Consider the following 18,392-nt stretch of genomic DNA (forward strand, 5'->3'; position numbering starts at 1 on the left):
GGAGAAAGCCGAGGTCGGAAAACGAAAGTGAGGGCGGGGTGAGACTGTGAGTGGCTATTCTTGCTAGTTGCATACTGGGCCTCCTTAGATTCAGATTAGATCACAGTTTACCCGAGAAGTACCCCCTCCTCCAAACAAACAAACAAACAAACAAATAAGAGATGGATGGATAGATAGATAGATAATAGACATTTAAGAATAGCAGAGCGTCTGGATTTGCGCTGCGGAAGCGAGTCCTTCAACCATGGCCACCCACTCGCTCAAACTAGGCACCTCTTTGGCAGAGTCTTGTGCTCAGACCCCCATCCTCAGAGGCAGCTTCGCACCTACATTTAAGCTTCAGCCTAAATGGACTCTAATCAAGCTTTCCTCACCCCTGCATCGGATCCACGAAGGCACCGACCGCAGACTCACTCTTAGCCAAGCAGTCCTCTCCAAGGGAGACTGAAAAGCGTCCTATTGTTGCCCCCGTTCTCCTTCCCCCAACCAGCATCTGCATTTAGAGAGGGAATTTCAGTTGTATCACCAAAGACAAAAAGCAAAAGGTGAGGGATGCGCGGAGAGACCCTAAACTACCTACTCACGCCCCTCCCCACTCACCCGCGAGTCTGCTCCCGGCTGCCCCTCCTGCCGGGGGCTGGCGGTCAGGTGAGGTTACCTGGGCGCCCGGAGAAGCCCCGAGGGGCGCAGCGATCCTTCCTCTCGAAGTCGCCCCACTCCCTGCCGAGGCCCCAGGACTCTGGCCCCCTCTCCCCCTGCGCGCGTCCCCTGCCCCTCGGGCTCCGGCGCGCAGCTACAGCCGCCGCAGCGCTCGGCTCCCCTCCGCCGACCTGGCGTGACGCAGGCGGAGACTACTTAAGGCCGGATTAGAGGCGGCGGCCGCGGATTCCCGAGCCCTGCAGCCGGCTCCGCGCGCTCCGCCCCGGCTTCGCAGGCGGCAGCGCGGGAGCGCCCGGTGCCCGCTGAAGTGCCAGGCGCGGGGGCTGGGGCCTGGACCCTTTTTCGACCCCCAACCCCCGGGGGTGAGTGGGAGCCCAAGACCTCGCTCGGGCGGGCGGGAGCTCGAGCACCTGCACGCGGCCACCCCCGCTCCGCCCCGCCCCTCGCCCGGGCGTCCGCCGGCTCCAGACCTGACCCCCGGACGGCGCTGGAGGTTCGTGCCCGACCTCCGGACAGCGCCAGCTGCCCATCAGTTGGGCGTGCTTGGGTTTCCTTCCCCATTTCCCTCTTTTAAGTACAATAAAAGGGAGAGGGGAATCGTGGATTTTTAAAAATTTTTGTTTGATTCTTTAATTGGGGGGCAATTCGCTCCCAGTCGGGAGGTGAGGCCCGGGGAGTGGCCAGGAGCGGGGACGTGCCCGGTGCTGCCCAGTCTTTGTCTGCTGCCTCCGGATGCACAGCGATGGGGGAATGGACCATCTTGGAGAGGCTGCTGGAAGCCGCGGTGCAGCAGCACTCCACTATGATCGGGAGGTAAGGGCGCCGAGCCGGTCGTCAGCCGGCCCCGTCGGGCGGCCCCCGGGAGTCCTTTCTAACGTCCAGACCGAGCCCCGACAGCCCTCAGACCCTCCTCTGACCCCTTCCCATCATCCTTGGCCCGTGCGCCTGTGTTCCCGGCGTTGAGGGATCGCCTGATGCCCAGTGATGCCCTCCTCCTCCAGCTGCTCCTCTTCCCTTCCCTATGAGGCACCACCAGGGGATTCACTCTTCTCCCCTTAGCAAAGGAGTTATTGGCTCCGTCGTGGTCCCCCCACTCTCTGGAGTCGGAGCCAATCTTCATCCGGTTCCCTAAATAGAAGCTACAAAGAAGGCAGGATTGTATTTGGACAGAGAAGGGCAAATGGGGAGATGCATTTGCTCTTCAGAGCAGATGTATCTTTTCCCAACAAATATTTATTAAGCTAAACTGATTTGCCTGTTAAAACTTACAGTGCCAGAAACGGACACACCCAATTGACACTTTGTGTCTCTATATATGTATATATATATATATATATATATATATATATATGTATATTCACATACATAAATACTATATATATTCATGTATATATGTGTATATATAGTCATAGCTATCTGTTTATATAAAGCTTAAGTTCAATATTCATACTGAGGATAAACTAAATATCCTCTTGGGGTAGTTATATACATATTCTGTGTGTAGACTTTGTATTCTCTGTGTTCAGCTATTCCATGTGCATTTGCCATATCCAGAGTGAAGGTGTGTTTTGTGCCTCTCTACATTCCATGTAATCGATCTGTTGCAAATACACCATGTCCAGCGTATGGAGATACACATGCTTGAGATCCCTGTAGTATGAAGTGTTCCCAGTCTACCAACATCCTGCAGAAAGGGAAGAGACAAAAAGGTTTGCTGGATTCCCAGTTCAGTACCACGAAGGATGGATAGCTCCCCAGTCAAGGACGGAGCTGGGAAGGGAGGAGTAGGGGTTTTCTAAGTCAGTGACTCAGCCCATGAGAACCTCTCTCCCTCCTTTTTCCACTGCTCAGGATCCTGTTGACTGTGGTGGTGATCTTCCGGATCCTCATTGTGGCCATCGTCGGGGAGACGGTGTACGACGATGAACAGACCATGTTTGTGTGCAACACCCTGCAGCCCGGCTGTAACCAGGCCTGCTATGACCGCGCCTTCCCCATCTCCCACATACGTTACTGGGTCTTCCAGATCATAATGGTGTGTACCCCCAGTCTCTGCTTCATCACTTACTCTGTGCACCAGTCTGCCAAGCAGCGAGAACGCCGCTACTCTACTGTCTTCCTAGCCCTGGACAGAGATCCCCCTGAGTCCATGGGGGGTCCTGGAGGACCTGGGGGTGGGAGCAGTGGTGTTGGCAAACGAGAAGATAAGAAGCTGCAAAGTGCCATTGTCAATGGGGTGCTGCAGAACACAGAGAACACAAGCAAGGAGACGGAGCCAGATTGTTTAGAGGTTAAGGAGCTGACTCCACACCCATCGGGGTTGCGCACTGCAGCACGATCCAAGCTCCGAAGGCAGGAAGGCATCTCCCGCTTCTACATTATCCAAGTGGTGTTCCGGAATGCCCTGGAGATTGGGTTTCTGGTGGGCCAATACTTTCTCTATGGCTTCAGCGTCCCAGGGTTGTATGAGTGTGACCGCTACCCCTGCATCAAGGAGGTGGAATGTTATGTGTCCCGGCCTACTGAGAAGACTGTCTTTCTAGTGTTCATGTTTGCTGTGAGTGGCATCTGTGTTGTGCTGAACCTGGCTGAACTCAACCACCTGGGATGGCGCAAGATCAAGCTGGCCGTGCGAGGGGCCCAGGCCAAGAGGAAGTCAGTCTATGAGATCCGCAACAAGGACCTGCCCCGGGTCAGTGTTCCCAATTTTGGCAGGACTCAGTCCAGCGACTCTGCCTATGTGTGAAAGGGCAGGTTTTGGAAAGGCCCTGGGGGATGACAAGTAGCCCCAAGGCAGGCGACTATGGAGAGTGGCTCTATCTGCCCTCATTTATGTGGCTGTCATCACTGAGATGTAGAATAAGGCTGGTTAAGAGAAGATCTTGCCTCAGTGGGAGAGGAGAGAAAGCAGAACGATTACTTCACACCACTGGTTCCAGAGACAGTTGGATAGAGTGATGAGATGGATGAGTTGGACTTCTTTGAGTCCTTTTGTTTTGTGGTCCAGTTTGATCCTGATCATAGTGGACTTTGCACAGCTACCAAGTAGGACTTAGCTCTGCTAAGCTCTGTACTCTGGTGAATGGCATGAGTCAAATATTTTATTGGTACACAATTTGTGACCTATCTCAACACATCCTTTCATCCTGGGCTGCAGGACAAACATCCTTGAGGCATCCTTCATGTACCTCCCCCATCAGCATGCCCCTCTCCCTCCACCCAAGATAGCATGCCAGCTTTTTTTCTCAATCTGGCCTTACAGTAGACCTAATATGGTTTATCTGCAAGCTAGAGGGAATTCCATGGGGTGCTTTTTGGAGAATGGCCATGACAGAGGTTTGCATTACAGCCCCGTCTGACTGGCCCTTAGTCATTATGAAAACCTTAGGAATGTCTCAATATTTCCAGTTTTCTAACTCAAACTGCACTGGTGCTGTTTATTAGGGGCAGGGTGTCGGGTGGGAGGGAGGGAATTGAAATATGCAACTATAATAGTCCTGTGGGATGGTTGTTGCCCTGTTAGGCATGTGGTTATGAGCTTTGGGACATTTCTGCCTTCCAGATTGTGGACTTTGGACAGCATTAAAAATACATTTGCTGTTGTTGTTGTTAATATCAAGGGTGTCTACCCGAGCCACAGAATTTCTAACTGGTGTATTTCACTCATTTTCTTGTATAGTTTTGTTGTGCAACACAGCTGCAGTTCATTTTGCCATGGTTTGAATTTACCTGTGTGCTCACACCAGAGACCTTAATCAGCCCATGTCAATCCTGATTTATTATTTTATCAGCTATTTTTGAAACACACACAATCACTGGCTTAAGAAACCTGGAACTAAACACTATTGGCTAACATGTGTTTATGGATGCTTATTTGAGATATATACCAAAGGTTCAAAAACCTGTTGCTTTGTACTGTGAATATATTTCCTTCTCTTCGCTCATATTTATTTAAGTGCCATACTGCACCTTGCACATCCACTGTGTATTTAGTTAAAGCATTGGCCAAGAATAATATTTGGCTAATGTGCTTTTATGAAGCCCTCTGTTTCCTTTGCATTATCATTATGATTTTTGGTTTAGATATTGACGTGGTGTAACACACAGCTGAGGATTTGTTTAAAATAAAGTTCTTGCCTTTTTTTTTTTAATGGGAAGAGTCTGCAATTTTCTATTTTGATTGGGATTCTATTTATTTAAATATATGTTCAAACTGTTTTGTTACATATTCAAAAAAAAAAAAAACAGAACTTTGGGGGCAGGAAGTGAAGGACGGTTGAAAAGTATTTGAGGGATGACTGATAAAGTCCAGCCACTAACAGATGAGAAGAGGCTGGTGCATTTTGTGAATGTTTAGAAGAGTGTGAGGAAGTATTCAAATAGTAGTATTTACTAACTCCTTTCCATTCTAGTCCAAGATTTCTCTGCTTGTCTAAGGATATTTCTTGTAATAAAATGTCCATGCTATAACATATTAGTTTATTCCAGGAGTGGAATTATTTTTCCGTTTCCACCATACTTTCATGCTATCAGTTGTTACATCTAGCAGCATGCTGTGCTCCGTATCATCTCTTTAAGGCCTGATGTTTAAATGATGCTAACCCAATAGTCAAACAGAACCTTCTAGACCAGCACCGTCCAATACAACTTTGTGTAATGATGGTGATGTCTACTATCTTTGCTGCTCGGTATGACAATGACTGTTGAGCTCTTAGAATGTGGCTAGTGCAACTGAAGAACTAAATTTCTAATTCTATTTAATTTTAATTAATTTAAATAGCCATATATGGTTGGTTGCTACTGTATCATACAGCACAATTCCAGACTTTCAATCAAGCGTGTCTTATTGGGTTCTTTCAAAGGAGACTGATCCTTTGCTTATATGTCCTAAGATATTACATTTTACCCACACATTTTACTAGCATGTTTGGCATTTTCTGTCTACATGCGGTCCCATTAGTTCAGTAGACCAGTGTTCTTCCTCAGTTCTTAAATGCTATTCACCTTCTAATTCCAATGCGCCCTTTGTCTGAATATTGCAAAGCAATGCGGAATTTCCTGGATGATTGCTTTTCAAACACAATTGTTGCATCCTTTAACTATTGCAGTGCAGATGCCAATTTTAGAATGAAAATATGTTTCTTTCAATCTATAGGTTTCCATCTGCAGAATAAACAGGCAGTTGAAAAGGATTATTCTTGAATAAAGAAACAGATCCTCCTCCGTTTTGTATTTGGTGAGCTAAAAATGTTTTAAGACACCTCCCAGAGATGGAGGAAGAGTGTTGCTTGAGAGCTCTTAGCTGACGCTTGGGTGTGAAAGAAGTAGGAAGCTGTGTGGAAAACAAGGGCTGTTGTATTTATGCCGTGATGTGAGATTGGAGATATGATAGTATTTCCTGGTAGAAATGCATCCCGTATCAGTGGGGCTGATCTATTTCAGCTCTTCGATGCTTCCAAACACCCTCAAATGGTAAGATTATTAATTTACTTGTCGGTAGTGGAGCAGGGAACACACCTTCCTCTCGGCATATAGAGTCATCCCTCAGAATGACTGATGTGTGTCAGTCTGATTCTTTTGCTTTCTATTTAATGAAGGAAATACACTGATAATTTGATGGTTCCCATAGCTATGTGATGGATGTGACCTTAATCTGTACTTTTGATAGGACAACACCAATCTATTCTCTTAAATTTAAGAGCCTTTTGGCGAACCAATGGCCCTTTTGGCCCGTGTGTGCACAATGTGTGGGCGTGTGTGTGTGTGTGAATGTGTGTGTGGGCGCAGGCACGTTGGTGGAGTGGTGAGTGCTAACGTGTGAACTGTGAGTTTAAAAGCTTGAAGAATAGCCTGGAGAGACTGAAATTACTTAGCCCGGGGAAAGGAAAGCTTAAAGTACAGAATTTGTCATTTTTAAGTCCTCAAATATTTAAAGGGTTAAAAAATATGAGGGATAATAGCTGTACTCCCTGACCTCTGAGAGCAGAGGAAAAGGACTGGATTTAAAATCAAGGGTGTGGGAAATGAAGAAAGTACCAGATAGACCATGGTTTCTCTTTTACCTCTGCTTTTCTTTCTTTCTTTTTTTTAAAATGCTGTTTCTTCTGCAGGGAATACCTGTCCCACTACCTCCTCTCACTGGGTGTGTTCCTCTTCACCCACTAAAAATCAGTTTGGCTGTCTGTTCACACAGAAACCTATTCTAAACTCTCCTCCAGGCTAGCTAAGTGCACCTGCACTGAGCCTCCATAAAAGTCACTCTGTCCCTTGCTGCATGGAGATGAGATGTTTCCAGATCAGTGTGTGGCTCCTTGAGGGTGGGAACCGTGCCTAACCCACTGTAACCATATGTGACATTCATTATCACCATCTCATCTACTACCAGAGAGATGGGTGCCTCAGTTTTCCATCTGGCAACAGTCTTACAGACTCAGAACATACGGATGCTAAAAGCATCCTTTGCAGACATTAAGTCAAGCCCTTTATTGAATGGTTGAGGAAACTGAAAGATTTAAGATCAAGACAGTGAGTTTCTTGGAAAATGATGTAAGCATTCGTGTTGGAGGATTGGAATATTTAGGAAACAATATTTATATTGGTTTTACTTACTTTATATTTTACCAAGTGTATTAGTCTGCTCAGGCTGCCATAACAAAATATCACAGACTTGGTGACTTGAACAACAAGAATTTATTTTCTCACAGTTCTGGAAACTAGAAGTCCAAGATCAAGGTGTTGGCAGGATTAGTTTCTTCTGAGACCTCTCCTTGCTTTCCAGATGGTCACCTTCTCTCTGTGTCCTCACGTGGTCATTCCTCTGTACATGTGCACCCCTAGTGTCTCTCTGTGTGTCTTAATCTCCTCTTCTTATGAGGACACGAGTCAGATTGAATTAGGGCCGACCCTAATGACCTCATTTTAACTTAATCACCTTTTTAAAGGCCCTATCTTTAAATACAGTCACATTCTGACCTGGAAGACACAATTTAGCCCATAATACTAAGTATTTTCAAACCTTAAGTACCCTTATGGTTGCGGGGGGGGGGGCTTATATAATTTATTGTACAAAATGGGACACCTCTGAGAATGAAAGGGGCAGATAGCTAATTGAATGGAACACCAGAACAATGGGTGTAAATTGGATCTGTCCTGAGCAAACCAAGTTGTGTGGCTACTTTACTTAAGACAATCAACAGCCATTGAGCTCCTGCTCCAGGGCCTGGAACCCTGGAGATAATAACACCTAAGTCTCAGCTCTTGAGAAGGGCTGTCAAAGCTGCTTCTCAGAAAGAGATAAAATTTTATGTCAGTAATAATGGGAAAATAATACTTAAAGAATATGAATGCCTTTGCCCCTCTCCAGACAACCTAAATTAGAATCTCTGATGCTGTAGTCTGGGCATCTGTATTTTATTTTCCAATTTCTAGGGGATCAAATGTGTAGTCAGGGTGGGGGACTAGGGATTCAGAGACATTAGCATAAAATTATGACAATCAGATATTTGGAGGAGAAATTGGGAAAGGGCCATAAGGGAAGTGTGAGGTTGTCACAACAGAGCTGCCCTTGCTTATGCCATGTGCGAGGTTAGTGATGAGACGCTCTAGATGGAAGGCTAGCAAAAATTCTCAGACTTTAGGAGTAGAAGGAGTGGCCCTGGCGGTGAGAGGGGCTGACCAAGGATAGAGCCTGGAGTGGACGGAGGAGGAGAAGCTCAGTTTGGGGGGTGAAAGATCAAGTTGCAAAGTGGTTTCATAAAGTTCAGGGAGGTGGAATCTCAAGGAAGAAGACCTGTTCTGAGTATGCAACTTTAATAAGCATTCCAGCTAGATAAAATAGCTAAATACCAGATAGCTAAAGGCCTCGAAACCATCCACTAGACTTGGTGAGTGAGTGAGTGGGAAGTGAGAAAGCAGAAATGGTGAGCACAGACCATCCTTTGCTTTTCATACTCCCAGACCTCCTGCAGCTTCCACAGAAGCAATTACAATCAGAGCAGACGAAGGGTAAATTATCTATCCCATCCCAGCCAAGCCTCTGATACTCAATCAGGCATGGCGAGCCAGCTTTATGACTACTCAAAGATTACGTTCATTTAGGAGATTGTCACACACCAGACAGATTGTGTGTTAGCTCAAGAAGACCTGGTGGAACCCAGCCCAAATGAGTATTGTGGCTAAAATGTGTTCAGTGGCTCTTGTCAGCTTTGGGTCTTGGGGCTGTAAGCCAGATGAGTGTATAGAGAGGTGTCTGAGAGGACACTGGTACCAAATACCAATGTACAACTTGCTGTTGTGAATCAGATCCTTGGTTCACCCAGGCCAGTGTTCTAAGTGTCTGTCAGCTGGGGCAAACCAGTTCTGAGGAATGGATCAGTTCTTCTCTCTGACTCCGAAGACCAGGATGCTCTCTAAAACATGTTTATTTAACTTAATAAATAAAAGACCTATCATCTATAACTACACCCCAGCTCCCCAATACCCAACCCCTTCCCTGAAAGTTCCAGTCCCCCAAAACTTCATGCAATAGAAAGTCATTCAGTTCAATTCACTGCTTTCTTGGGCACTGATGGTGTGCAAGGGCTTAGACTAGGTGTTAAAGGAAATTTAAGGACAAGTGTGATGCCTCACAGGGCCTACAGTCTATCTGAGGGAAATAAGACAAGTTCATAAGGCAGAATGTGAAGTGCCATGTTCAAGGCTCAAGGTATTCTGAGATCTAAGGAGGGAGCCATCACATCCAGTGTGTGTATGTGTGTGTGTTGAAGGCGGGGAGCAGGTCTAGAAAAATGTCACCAGTGAGGTGGTATTGAGATAGGTCTCCTTGAAGAATAAAGAAGGAAGTGGGGGCAACATAAACATTCACCTCCAGCAGAGAAGTCTGGGACATAGCGGAGAACTGGGGGATTTTGTTTTGCCTGGACTTCACAGAGAGAAGTGGTGGCAAGTGAGTTTGGAAGGTGAGTGGAGTGGACCACATTGTACACCGGGCAAAGGAAGGTGTGCTGAATTGGGGAGACATGTGAAGACACACCTTTCAGCAAAGCCTCTTAATGTCATCGTTTTGAGTACTTTTAGGTCCCCAGGCATCAGCCATACTGTCCCTTTCTGACCAAGCTACTATTCCATCTCAGGATCAGCCTTGATTTGGAAAACACATTTCAATCTCAACAGTAAAGGATTGGAGCAAATATCCAGGGTGAAGGTTGGGGATTTGGCAGCGTGACTCCATTAACATTAGTGGGAGTTAGTCAGCTAAATCCCAGACACTGAGCAGAATCCTCATGTTTATTCACCACGATGACATTTCTGCTGTGAATTGATACAATATTTCAGAATCACTTAAAACAGATTAAGCTTTGTAGCATCTCCCTCTCCCGAAAGGGATATCTTTTTGAAAATTGCTGCTCTGTGCACTGAAATGTCTGTATTTGTGGGCAACTCTGGCCAGTGGGAACATATGGGCACCTAAATATAGAATTGGTGAATTTTGATACCTCTGAGACATTTGATCTGGGGAAATTTTATCTCTTGTACCTGTCTCCAGGTGGGGGCCAAGCCTTTTGCAAATGAATGCTTTCTCCAAAAAACCTTTTTGTTTCCTTTTTGATTAATTTTCTATTTCCTTCCCTCCATATTTTCTATTTTCCCAAATATAATAAAAGAAAAAATTCCTGAAGGTTTTTTTATACGAAATCTGAATGGTCTAAAGATTTCTCTTCATGATCTCAATAATAGCAAATACATGTTAAACACTTCCTCCTTAACCCTCACAACAACCCTGAAAGAAGAGTGTTATGTATGATTACCTCCATTTTTTAGATGAGGAAACCAAAATATGTAGATGTTAAATCAACTTGTCTAGGGCATACAGCTAGTCCATGGCTATGTCTAGACTTCAGCCCATGCAGTGTGATGTTGAAGCCAAGTTTTAATACTTCATGACATTACCATCAAGAAAGCTCTGCTGGATAAGGTCTCAGGAAACCTGGTGTCGTGGTCTGCTACCTTTCTCTTAGTACATCTTTCACTGGGACATTTCTCTTCCCCCTCCTCCCCACCAAATGTTCTTTTCTTGGCGTGTCTTGGTGCAACATGAGACTGTGAGGTTTTCCAAGGCATTGCCACATCACAGTCACCATTGTTTCTGCAGTTCCTGGTCCAGACAGAACAAGGCTTCATAAATGTCTATTGATTGAGTAAGTAAATGACCTTGAGGTGGGATGGGAAAGGTCATTCCATTCACTTCTTCATTTTGTAGACACAACTTAGATCCAGAGAGCATACCTGAAAAAAGAGCTCCAGGTTAGATGGAAGTTGAGGCAGGGTGGGATTAAGAAAGTAGCTTGTCAAGTTGTCAGGAAAGGATAGCCTGGGTGGACAAAGATTGCTAGCAATGATTTGCAAAGTCAGAGGTCCTCTGACTCCCAGCCCATATCTCTCCAAGCACAGGTCATGAGAATCATGAGTTGGCGACAGTGTTGGAGAAAAAGAGATCTTGTCTTGGTTAAGCATATGGTCCATCCAGCTCTGAGGCACCATATTCCTGGGCTTGATCCAGGTCAGAGGATTAACTCAAAGCCAAAGACCTATGGCCTTTTTCCCCGGTTGTGCATGTGGGTAAACGTCTATCTCTGGGAGCACCTTGGGCATCTCCACACTCCCTACTCTGAGAAACCATGTTCTTGAACACTTCTTCCAGAACCCCTGGTCAGTATGGGGTGTTACAGATGGAGCTCAGGCTCCCTTAGGCCATGAAGAATACCTCTCACTCTTACCCATCCTGACTGCAGCTTCTCTGCAGGTTTTTCTCTCTCTCTTCCAGGAGCCCATGGATGACCTGCACTGAGTGCTCATTGGCCAGTGTTTCCCAGTGTTGTTTAGAAGTTTCTCTCCCTGCCCCATTTTTTCCATCACTATGCTTTGCCTAAAAGGAACTCAGAAAATTCATTTATTCTTTTCGCACATATATACTGAATGCAGTGTTTATACATGCTCAGCTCTGAGCTAGGCACTAAGGATACAGAAGACATGTCAGAGAAAACCAAAGGAAGCAGCTTGGGGCTGGTCTTTCTTTACAAGGAAAAAGGCAGAGGTGAGAGACAGCCAATCACAGATGGAAAAGAGCATGGGCAATAGAGTTCCAGAGTCTTCCTTTAGAGAAGCAAGCAGACTATATGCATCTGATGCCAAAAGTCAATCTTCTTTTATAAAAATGTAAGAATATAACCTCAATTGATGCTGTGGGCCAAAGATAACTTTGTGACCTGGACATAGGGATATTTTTTCTCCCTTTCCAGAAACTAAAGTCAAATTATAATATCAGCTATTGGTTTCTTCAGTTATAAGAGCTGTAATAGTGATAATAATGACCATTTTAACAATCATGATAGTGATAGTAAACATTTGAGTAGATGCTTTTTCTCACCTCTTCCCTGTGTACTGTCTTATTTGGTCTTTACAACCCCTGTTTATGGAGTGGGCAGAGTACAGAATGGGTGGTACTTGCTTTTCCTTAAAGAAGCAAAACCTCAGAGCTTCAGTTTTGGTGGCTTGTCCAAAACCACTGTTAGTTTTAATACAGGTGAGGCAGAGCCCTGTTCTCTGACTTATAATCTGATGTACTTTCCATCTTGAGTAGTCAAATGCTAAGCTTTAGATTGTCAAGAGAGATATCTAGAAATGTAAGGAGGGAAATGAATATATTCTCAGAAAGTGGTTTCCTATACTTCCAAAGAGATTGCAAGGAAATGTGGCAGTCCAGTCTTTAGGAAAGGATGTTGATCTTGGTCCCTTGGGAACTGCAATTTGTTCAGGACAATTACAACAGTCTTTCACCTGGACTGCAGACCAGAGGAAGCTGAAGTGAGCATCCTGGCAAGGTAGCCAGGTCTGACATGGGATGTTCCCCTTAGCTATTTTCTGTGATTCCAGAGATGAGAGAGGAAATAAAAAGCGGCACTTTTTCTTTTCAAAAAACCCCAGCACTTATTTCCTCTAATTACAAAAGTAATGCACATTCAGGGCAGAGAGAAGCACAACAAAAAAATTCTGTCACTCAAAGAGAATCATTGTTACCTGTGTCTGTCCTTTCGTGTACACCTGTGTAAGACTTCTATTCAGTAGCTAGAGAGATGAGTACACACAGGACCATGGATGCGGGGTTCCTAAAGGTAACATCACAGTGTCCATACTATTTTGTAGACTTTTTTCCACTTGGAAATAGATGGTCAGTATTTTCCACATCAAAAATACCTATACAACATGTTTTTGATTAGTGGATATACGTTCCATAATATGGTCGTACCACAATCTACTTGAACAATTCCCTAATTCTGGATATTTGGATTGTTACCAGTTGTCACTGTCGTACACAATAGTGAGGTTAACATCTTTGTACACTTCCTGGATTGCTTCTTCAGGATAACTGGATTACAGAGTAGGCACTTAACATTTGTTGCTACCTTTTGCCAACTTTTCAAAAAGTGACTGTGAGAATGTTAGTAGATGTTGGTCATTAATGAGAAAGTTCAAGAAGCAGGTAATTTCTGAGATTCTGGCAAAACTAACTTATGAGACAGGAAGACACAGAAAGTCTCCTCAAATTTGTTTTGGGCAGAAAGGTGAAGGAAAAAAATTTTTTAGATTCATTTTTGTCTGTTATTGAAAACAATCAGCAAGTGTGTGTGTGTGTGTGTGTGTGTGTGTGTGTGTGTGTGTGTATAATGGGAGCTAATCCTCTAAATACAAGATGTCAACACTGAGACTCTGGGAGGCTGTGACTCCTGAGATTGAGACAAAATTCTTGGTCCAAGGGTTGAGGATGAGCAAAATGCGTAACCAGGTCAGGGAAGCATCCTGGAGTATCCCTAAAAGGATGGCACCGTTGTCAGAAAACAAATGCCTATAATTAAATCCTGAAGGCCAGCTCATGCATTGGGTCATGAAGCAGCCTTGGCTAAAGGAATCGTATGGTTGGAACCCACACTAAGTGATCAAAAGCCAGCTGGTGAATAACAAGGAAGGGACGAAGCCCTATCTCCTAGGCACAGAGGTGGTGCTCCACTCAGCCACCAAGCTTTTACACGTCTCCTGTCAGGCCTATGCCTGGGCTAGAACCCAAGTGGCTGAGATGGAGATTTCATAAAGGAGCCAGCATAAAAACTTGTACGTTACTTATCTGGGGATAAAGCTAGGCTAGAAAGGGCACGTAAGATAACCAGTCCTTATTAAAAGGAACACATATTTCCAAAGGAACTCTTTTTCTATCAAGTTACCCTGAAATTTATTTAAATGAAGGTGCATTTGATAAAAATAGCAGTTTCCTTCTCTGTGCCTGGGTGCTAATGAGCTCAGAAGGCACTGATTCCTCACTTTGATATATTCGCTCTCCTCACCACACCTCTCTCCGGCACTCCTAGGATCCCAGGGTGTTGAAATGAGGGTGGCTGGTACTTAAAAAGACTTTCCTGGGTGAGAAAATACAATGATGTAACAATTTCTTTTTTAAGGAATGAGGGAAGAAGGGAGGTGAGTGGTGGGTAGAAAGAGTATTGTTTTAAGAAAATTGGAAGGCCAACTAACTTACTTGTCTCCATACTTTGTGGGGGGTAGATTTCATATCTAGCATGTGCTTGGGGGCTTTCTGGGGTCAAAGGAATAATAATAAATTAAGAATATAGGAGAATGACAGGTAGCTGGCAAGTAGTTGCAAGCACAGGCTTTAGCGTCAAATGCCCTGCAAAAATAATAGTGACCTGCAATGTAGTAGTGTCCCATGATCATCTCTGATTAATATTGACACATTCATTCTACAGGTATTTACTGAGACTCAGCTGTGGGTCAGACACTGAATTAGCTTCTTGACTCTCACTTTCTAGTTGTGTGATCTGGGCAGTTACTTAACCTTGCTAAACCTCCGATTCCAGATCTGTGAAATGGACATAATAAAGCCATCTATCTCATTGGTTGTTGGGAGTCATAAACCTGATTATGTTTGTAAAGAACTTTTCTCATTGCTTGTCACCTACTAAGTGCTTAATAAATGTTATTGATTTATTATAATAATGATTATTACTATTAATGAGACTTTAGGTGATTGGATGTGGCTATTGGTACATTGACTTTATCACAGCCCTGTCTGCAAGAGGATAGTGAAGAAGGAGAAAAGAAACATAGAAGGAGGAATCTGGCAAGGACATAAGCTTCTTCTCATCCCACAGTCTGTCTCAGGCCAGTGCCGTTGACTCCAACGGTCAATTTGACGGGAGGACCAGGTGATACGTAGGGAGCACATGATATAATCCAGCTTTGACACCAGAGAAGGTGGACTGCGCAGCCAGGACATTGGCCTCCTTGCTGAAGAAGTGGTTAGAAAGAGAAATGCAGGAGCTGGAAATCCCTTTTTATTTACCTAGAACTTGGCTCTGTTGCAAGATCTAAATAAACTACTTCCATTTGTGTAGACTTTTATATTGTCCAACAAGATGCTATCATCCACATTCTCGCACAGTCCTCCCTCAACAACCTTGTAAGACAGAATAGAAAATAGCCCTGTTTTACAGTTGAGAAAATGGGGTTTAGAGACACTTATTCTTTAATACCAAACAACCAGGCACAGAGTCAGGATTGAAGCGAAGCATGCTCAAAACCCAAACCTCCAGTTACTAGAATGTCTGCTATTCCTAATACTGACGCCTTTACAGTTCATGTGAATATCTGTGCTCTTCAGAGGGCTTTTCTGGGCAAAGGGAAACTTATTTTAACCTTGGACAGACAAGAACATGATTAAATAAACAAAACTTTTGGAGACATTGCAAAGCACATAGAACAAAGTCTAAAGCCACAGAGAAGAGAACAGTATGGAGGTTCCTTTAAAAACTAAAAATAGAACTACCATATGGCCCAGCAATCCCACTCCTGGGCATATATCCTGAGAAAACCATAATTCAAAAAGAGACGTGTACCACAATGTTCATTGCAGCGCTATTTACAATAGTCAGGACATGGAAGCAACCTAAATGTCCATCGACAGATGAATGGATAAAGAAGATGTGGCACATATATACAATGGAATATTACTCAGCCATAAAAAGAAACGAAATTGAGTTATTTGTAGTGAGGTGGATGGACCTAGAGTCTGTCATACAGAGTGAAGTAAGTCAGAAAGAGAAAAACAAATACTGTATGCTAACACATATATATGGAATCTAAAATTTAAAAAAAATGGTTCTGAAGAACCTAGGGGCAGGACAGGAATAAAGATGCAAACATAGAGAATGGACTTGAGGACATGGGGAGGGGGAAGTGTAAGCTGGGATAAAGTGAGAGGGTGGCATGGACATATATACACTACCAAATGTAAAATGGATAGCTAGTGGGAAGCAGCCACATAGCACAGGGAGATCAGCTCGGTGCTTTGTGTCCACCTAGAGGGGTGGGATAGGGAGGGTGGGAGGGAGACGCAAGAGGGAGGGGATATGGGGATATATGTATACGTATAGCTGATTCACTTTTTTATACAGCAGAAATTAACACAACAATGTAAAGCAATTATACTGCAATAAAGATGTTAAAAATAAATAAATAAATAAAAGGAGAAATATAAATAAATAAGTAAATAAAGCCACAGAGAAATTTGAACATTATTGTTATTTATTATCCATGACCCTGGTCTTGTTGAGGCACTACTAATGGACTCATTTATTGAATTAATAGATGTGAAGTTCTTATGTACAGTGTCCAGTATATAGTATGTCCTCAATGAATTCCTGTATTGCTGAGTGAAAAACAAATAATTTTATTGATTGAGTGCTTATTAAGAGTTTTACATGTACTAATGCATTGGTAACCACAACAAGCCTCTGGGCCCATTTTAGAGTTAGAGAAGAGGAAGCTGAGGCTCAGAGAGATTACAGAGCACTAAGTGTGGTATGAGCTCATTTTTGACTGTATGTATTTGCATGTAGAGAAGTCTGCAAGGAGTATACCTGTCCTTGAGTGGTAGAGAAATTGGGGAAATTTAAATTTAATTCAACTTACGGATTTTCCACAAATAGAATATAATTTATGATACTTTAATATGATACAATTATGATATATTTAATTTTATAATCTTCAAGAATTTTAACTTACTGCATTTAGAGGAAAGTATGAGGTTTAACACTGTCTGGTCTTCTGTGGCTTAACTTTTGTCAATTGTTTATTCATGAAAGTCTTCTCAAAACATTCAGATTAAATATGCCACCAACGTCCAGCCTGGGCCCTGACTGACACAAGCATCCACTCTGTGCTACGCTAACGCAATATTCTTGTGAGGAAGGTAGTTTAGACCCAGTTTACAGGTGGGAAAACTGAGGTGAGTGGCTAGCTTGCCCAAGGCTACAAGGAAAGAGTACCTAATTACAAAGCCTTTTACTAATTTTGTCTTCACCAGAATCTTATAATGGGCTTAAGGGAGCAACAGGAGGTGGAAGGGCAGAGATAAGAGGTCAAGTCACTGACAGGTAAAGAGGGGAAGGCTCTTGGCTGAATTTACCCTCCCCAATGACGATCTTAGAATTCTGAAACTTGGTGCGTGGGGGAGTTGGGTGGAGTAAGGGATAAGGTCGGGGAGGCAGTGGGTAGATTTGAAGGTAGAATCTCTACTGAGATTGGCCAGGTGCAAAGCTAGATTATTGGGATGTTGGAGAGGAAATATTTGTAAGACATACTCCACAAATATACGAGAAATTCTAAAGGTGTCTCAGCCCTTATCAGACTTGGTCCCAAACAACTGCGCTGTGGGCAAAATTTCTCATAGACCTTCCTCCCCCCTCCCTCCCCCCTCCCTCTTCCCTCCCCCTCCCTCTCTCCTTCCTTCCTTCCTTTTTTTCTCCCTCCCTCCCTTCCTTTCTCCCTCCCTCCCTCCTTCTTTTGCTCTCTCTTCCTCTCTCTCTGTCTCTCTCTCTACTTCCTTCCTTCCTTTTTTTCTCCCTCCCTCCCTTCCTTTCTCCCTCCCTCCCTCCTTCTTTTGCTCTCTCTTCCTCTCTCTCTGTCTCTCTCTCTACTTCCTTCCTTCTTTTTTTCTTTCTGTTCATGATTTTATGGGGTTTCCATCTTTTCTCTCTTGGGAGGGGGAAGGAATTTTTGTAAGTTCATTTACTCCAAGGATGAAGTTTTAAAATTACTACTCCTTTAAAAAAAGAAAAAACCTTAATAAAAGAAAAACGTTTGATCCCCAAAGAGGATATTACTGATGATGGAATAATAGGTGTCAATGAAAATATTTTTAAGCGTGATCTTTCTAGCTCACTCAAACAATACCACCGGGGGCTCTCCTACTTTTGCTTTTTAATTTATTTTATTCAAGTATAGTTGATTTACAATGTGTTTATTTCTGCTGTACAGCAAAGTGATTCAGTTATATATACATATGTATATATATATATATATGTGTGCATATATACATATATATATAATCTTTTTCATATTCTTTTCCATTATGGTTTATCACAGGACACTGAATATAGTTCCCAATGTTATACAGTAGGACCTTGTCGTTTATCCATTCTATATATGATAGTTTGCATCTGCTAACCCCAAACTCCCAGTCCATCCCTCCCTCACCCGCCTCCGCCTTGGCAACCACAGGTCTGTTCTCTATGTCTGTGAATCTGTTTCATAGATAAGTTCACTTGTGTCATATTTTAGATTCCACGTATAAGTAATATCACATGGTATTTGTCTTTCTCTTT

General features: G+C 43.6%; 1 protein-coding gene across 1 annotated transcript; it reads left to right on the forward strand.

Moving 5' to 3' along the window:
* Window positions 1-1,309: 1,309 nt before the first annotated feature.
* GJD2 (gap junction protein delta 2) lies at window positions 1,310-3,553 on the forward strand. The gene is made up of 2 exons (XM_059915598.1): window positions 1,310-1,473; window positions 2,512-3,553. Exons 1-2 carry the CDS (start codon window positions 1,403-1,405, stop codon window positions 3,404-3,406), a joined length of 966 nt encoding a protein of 321 aa, XP_059771581.1. The 5' UTR covers window positions 1,310-1,402; the 3' UTR covers window positions 3,407-3,553.
* Window positions 3,554-18,392: the final 14,839 nt, after the last annotated feature.

Source organism: Balaenoptera ricei, chromosome 2 (genome assembly GCF_028023285.1).
Source record: "Balaenoptera ricei isolate mBalRic1 chromosome 2, mBalRic1.hap2, whole genome shotgun sequence".
Classification (NCBI taxonomy): domain Eukaryota; kingdom Metazoa; phylum Chordata; class Mammalia; order Artiodactyla; family Balaenopteridae; genus Balaenoptera; species Balaenoptera ricei.

Bases quoted from the DNA above. Each gene is read 5' to 3' on its own strand.
- GJD2 (XM_059915598.1), top strand. From the start codon at position 1,403: ATGGGGGAATGGACCATCTTGGAGAGGCTGCTGGAAGCCGCGGTGCAG. The intron at 1,474-2,511 runs GTAAGGGCGCCG...TCCACTGCTCAG, and splicing joins CACTCCACTATGATCGGGAG to GATCCTGTTGACTGTGGTGG.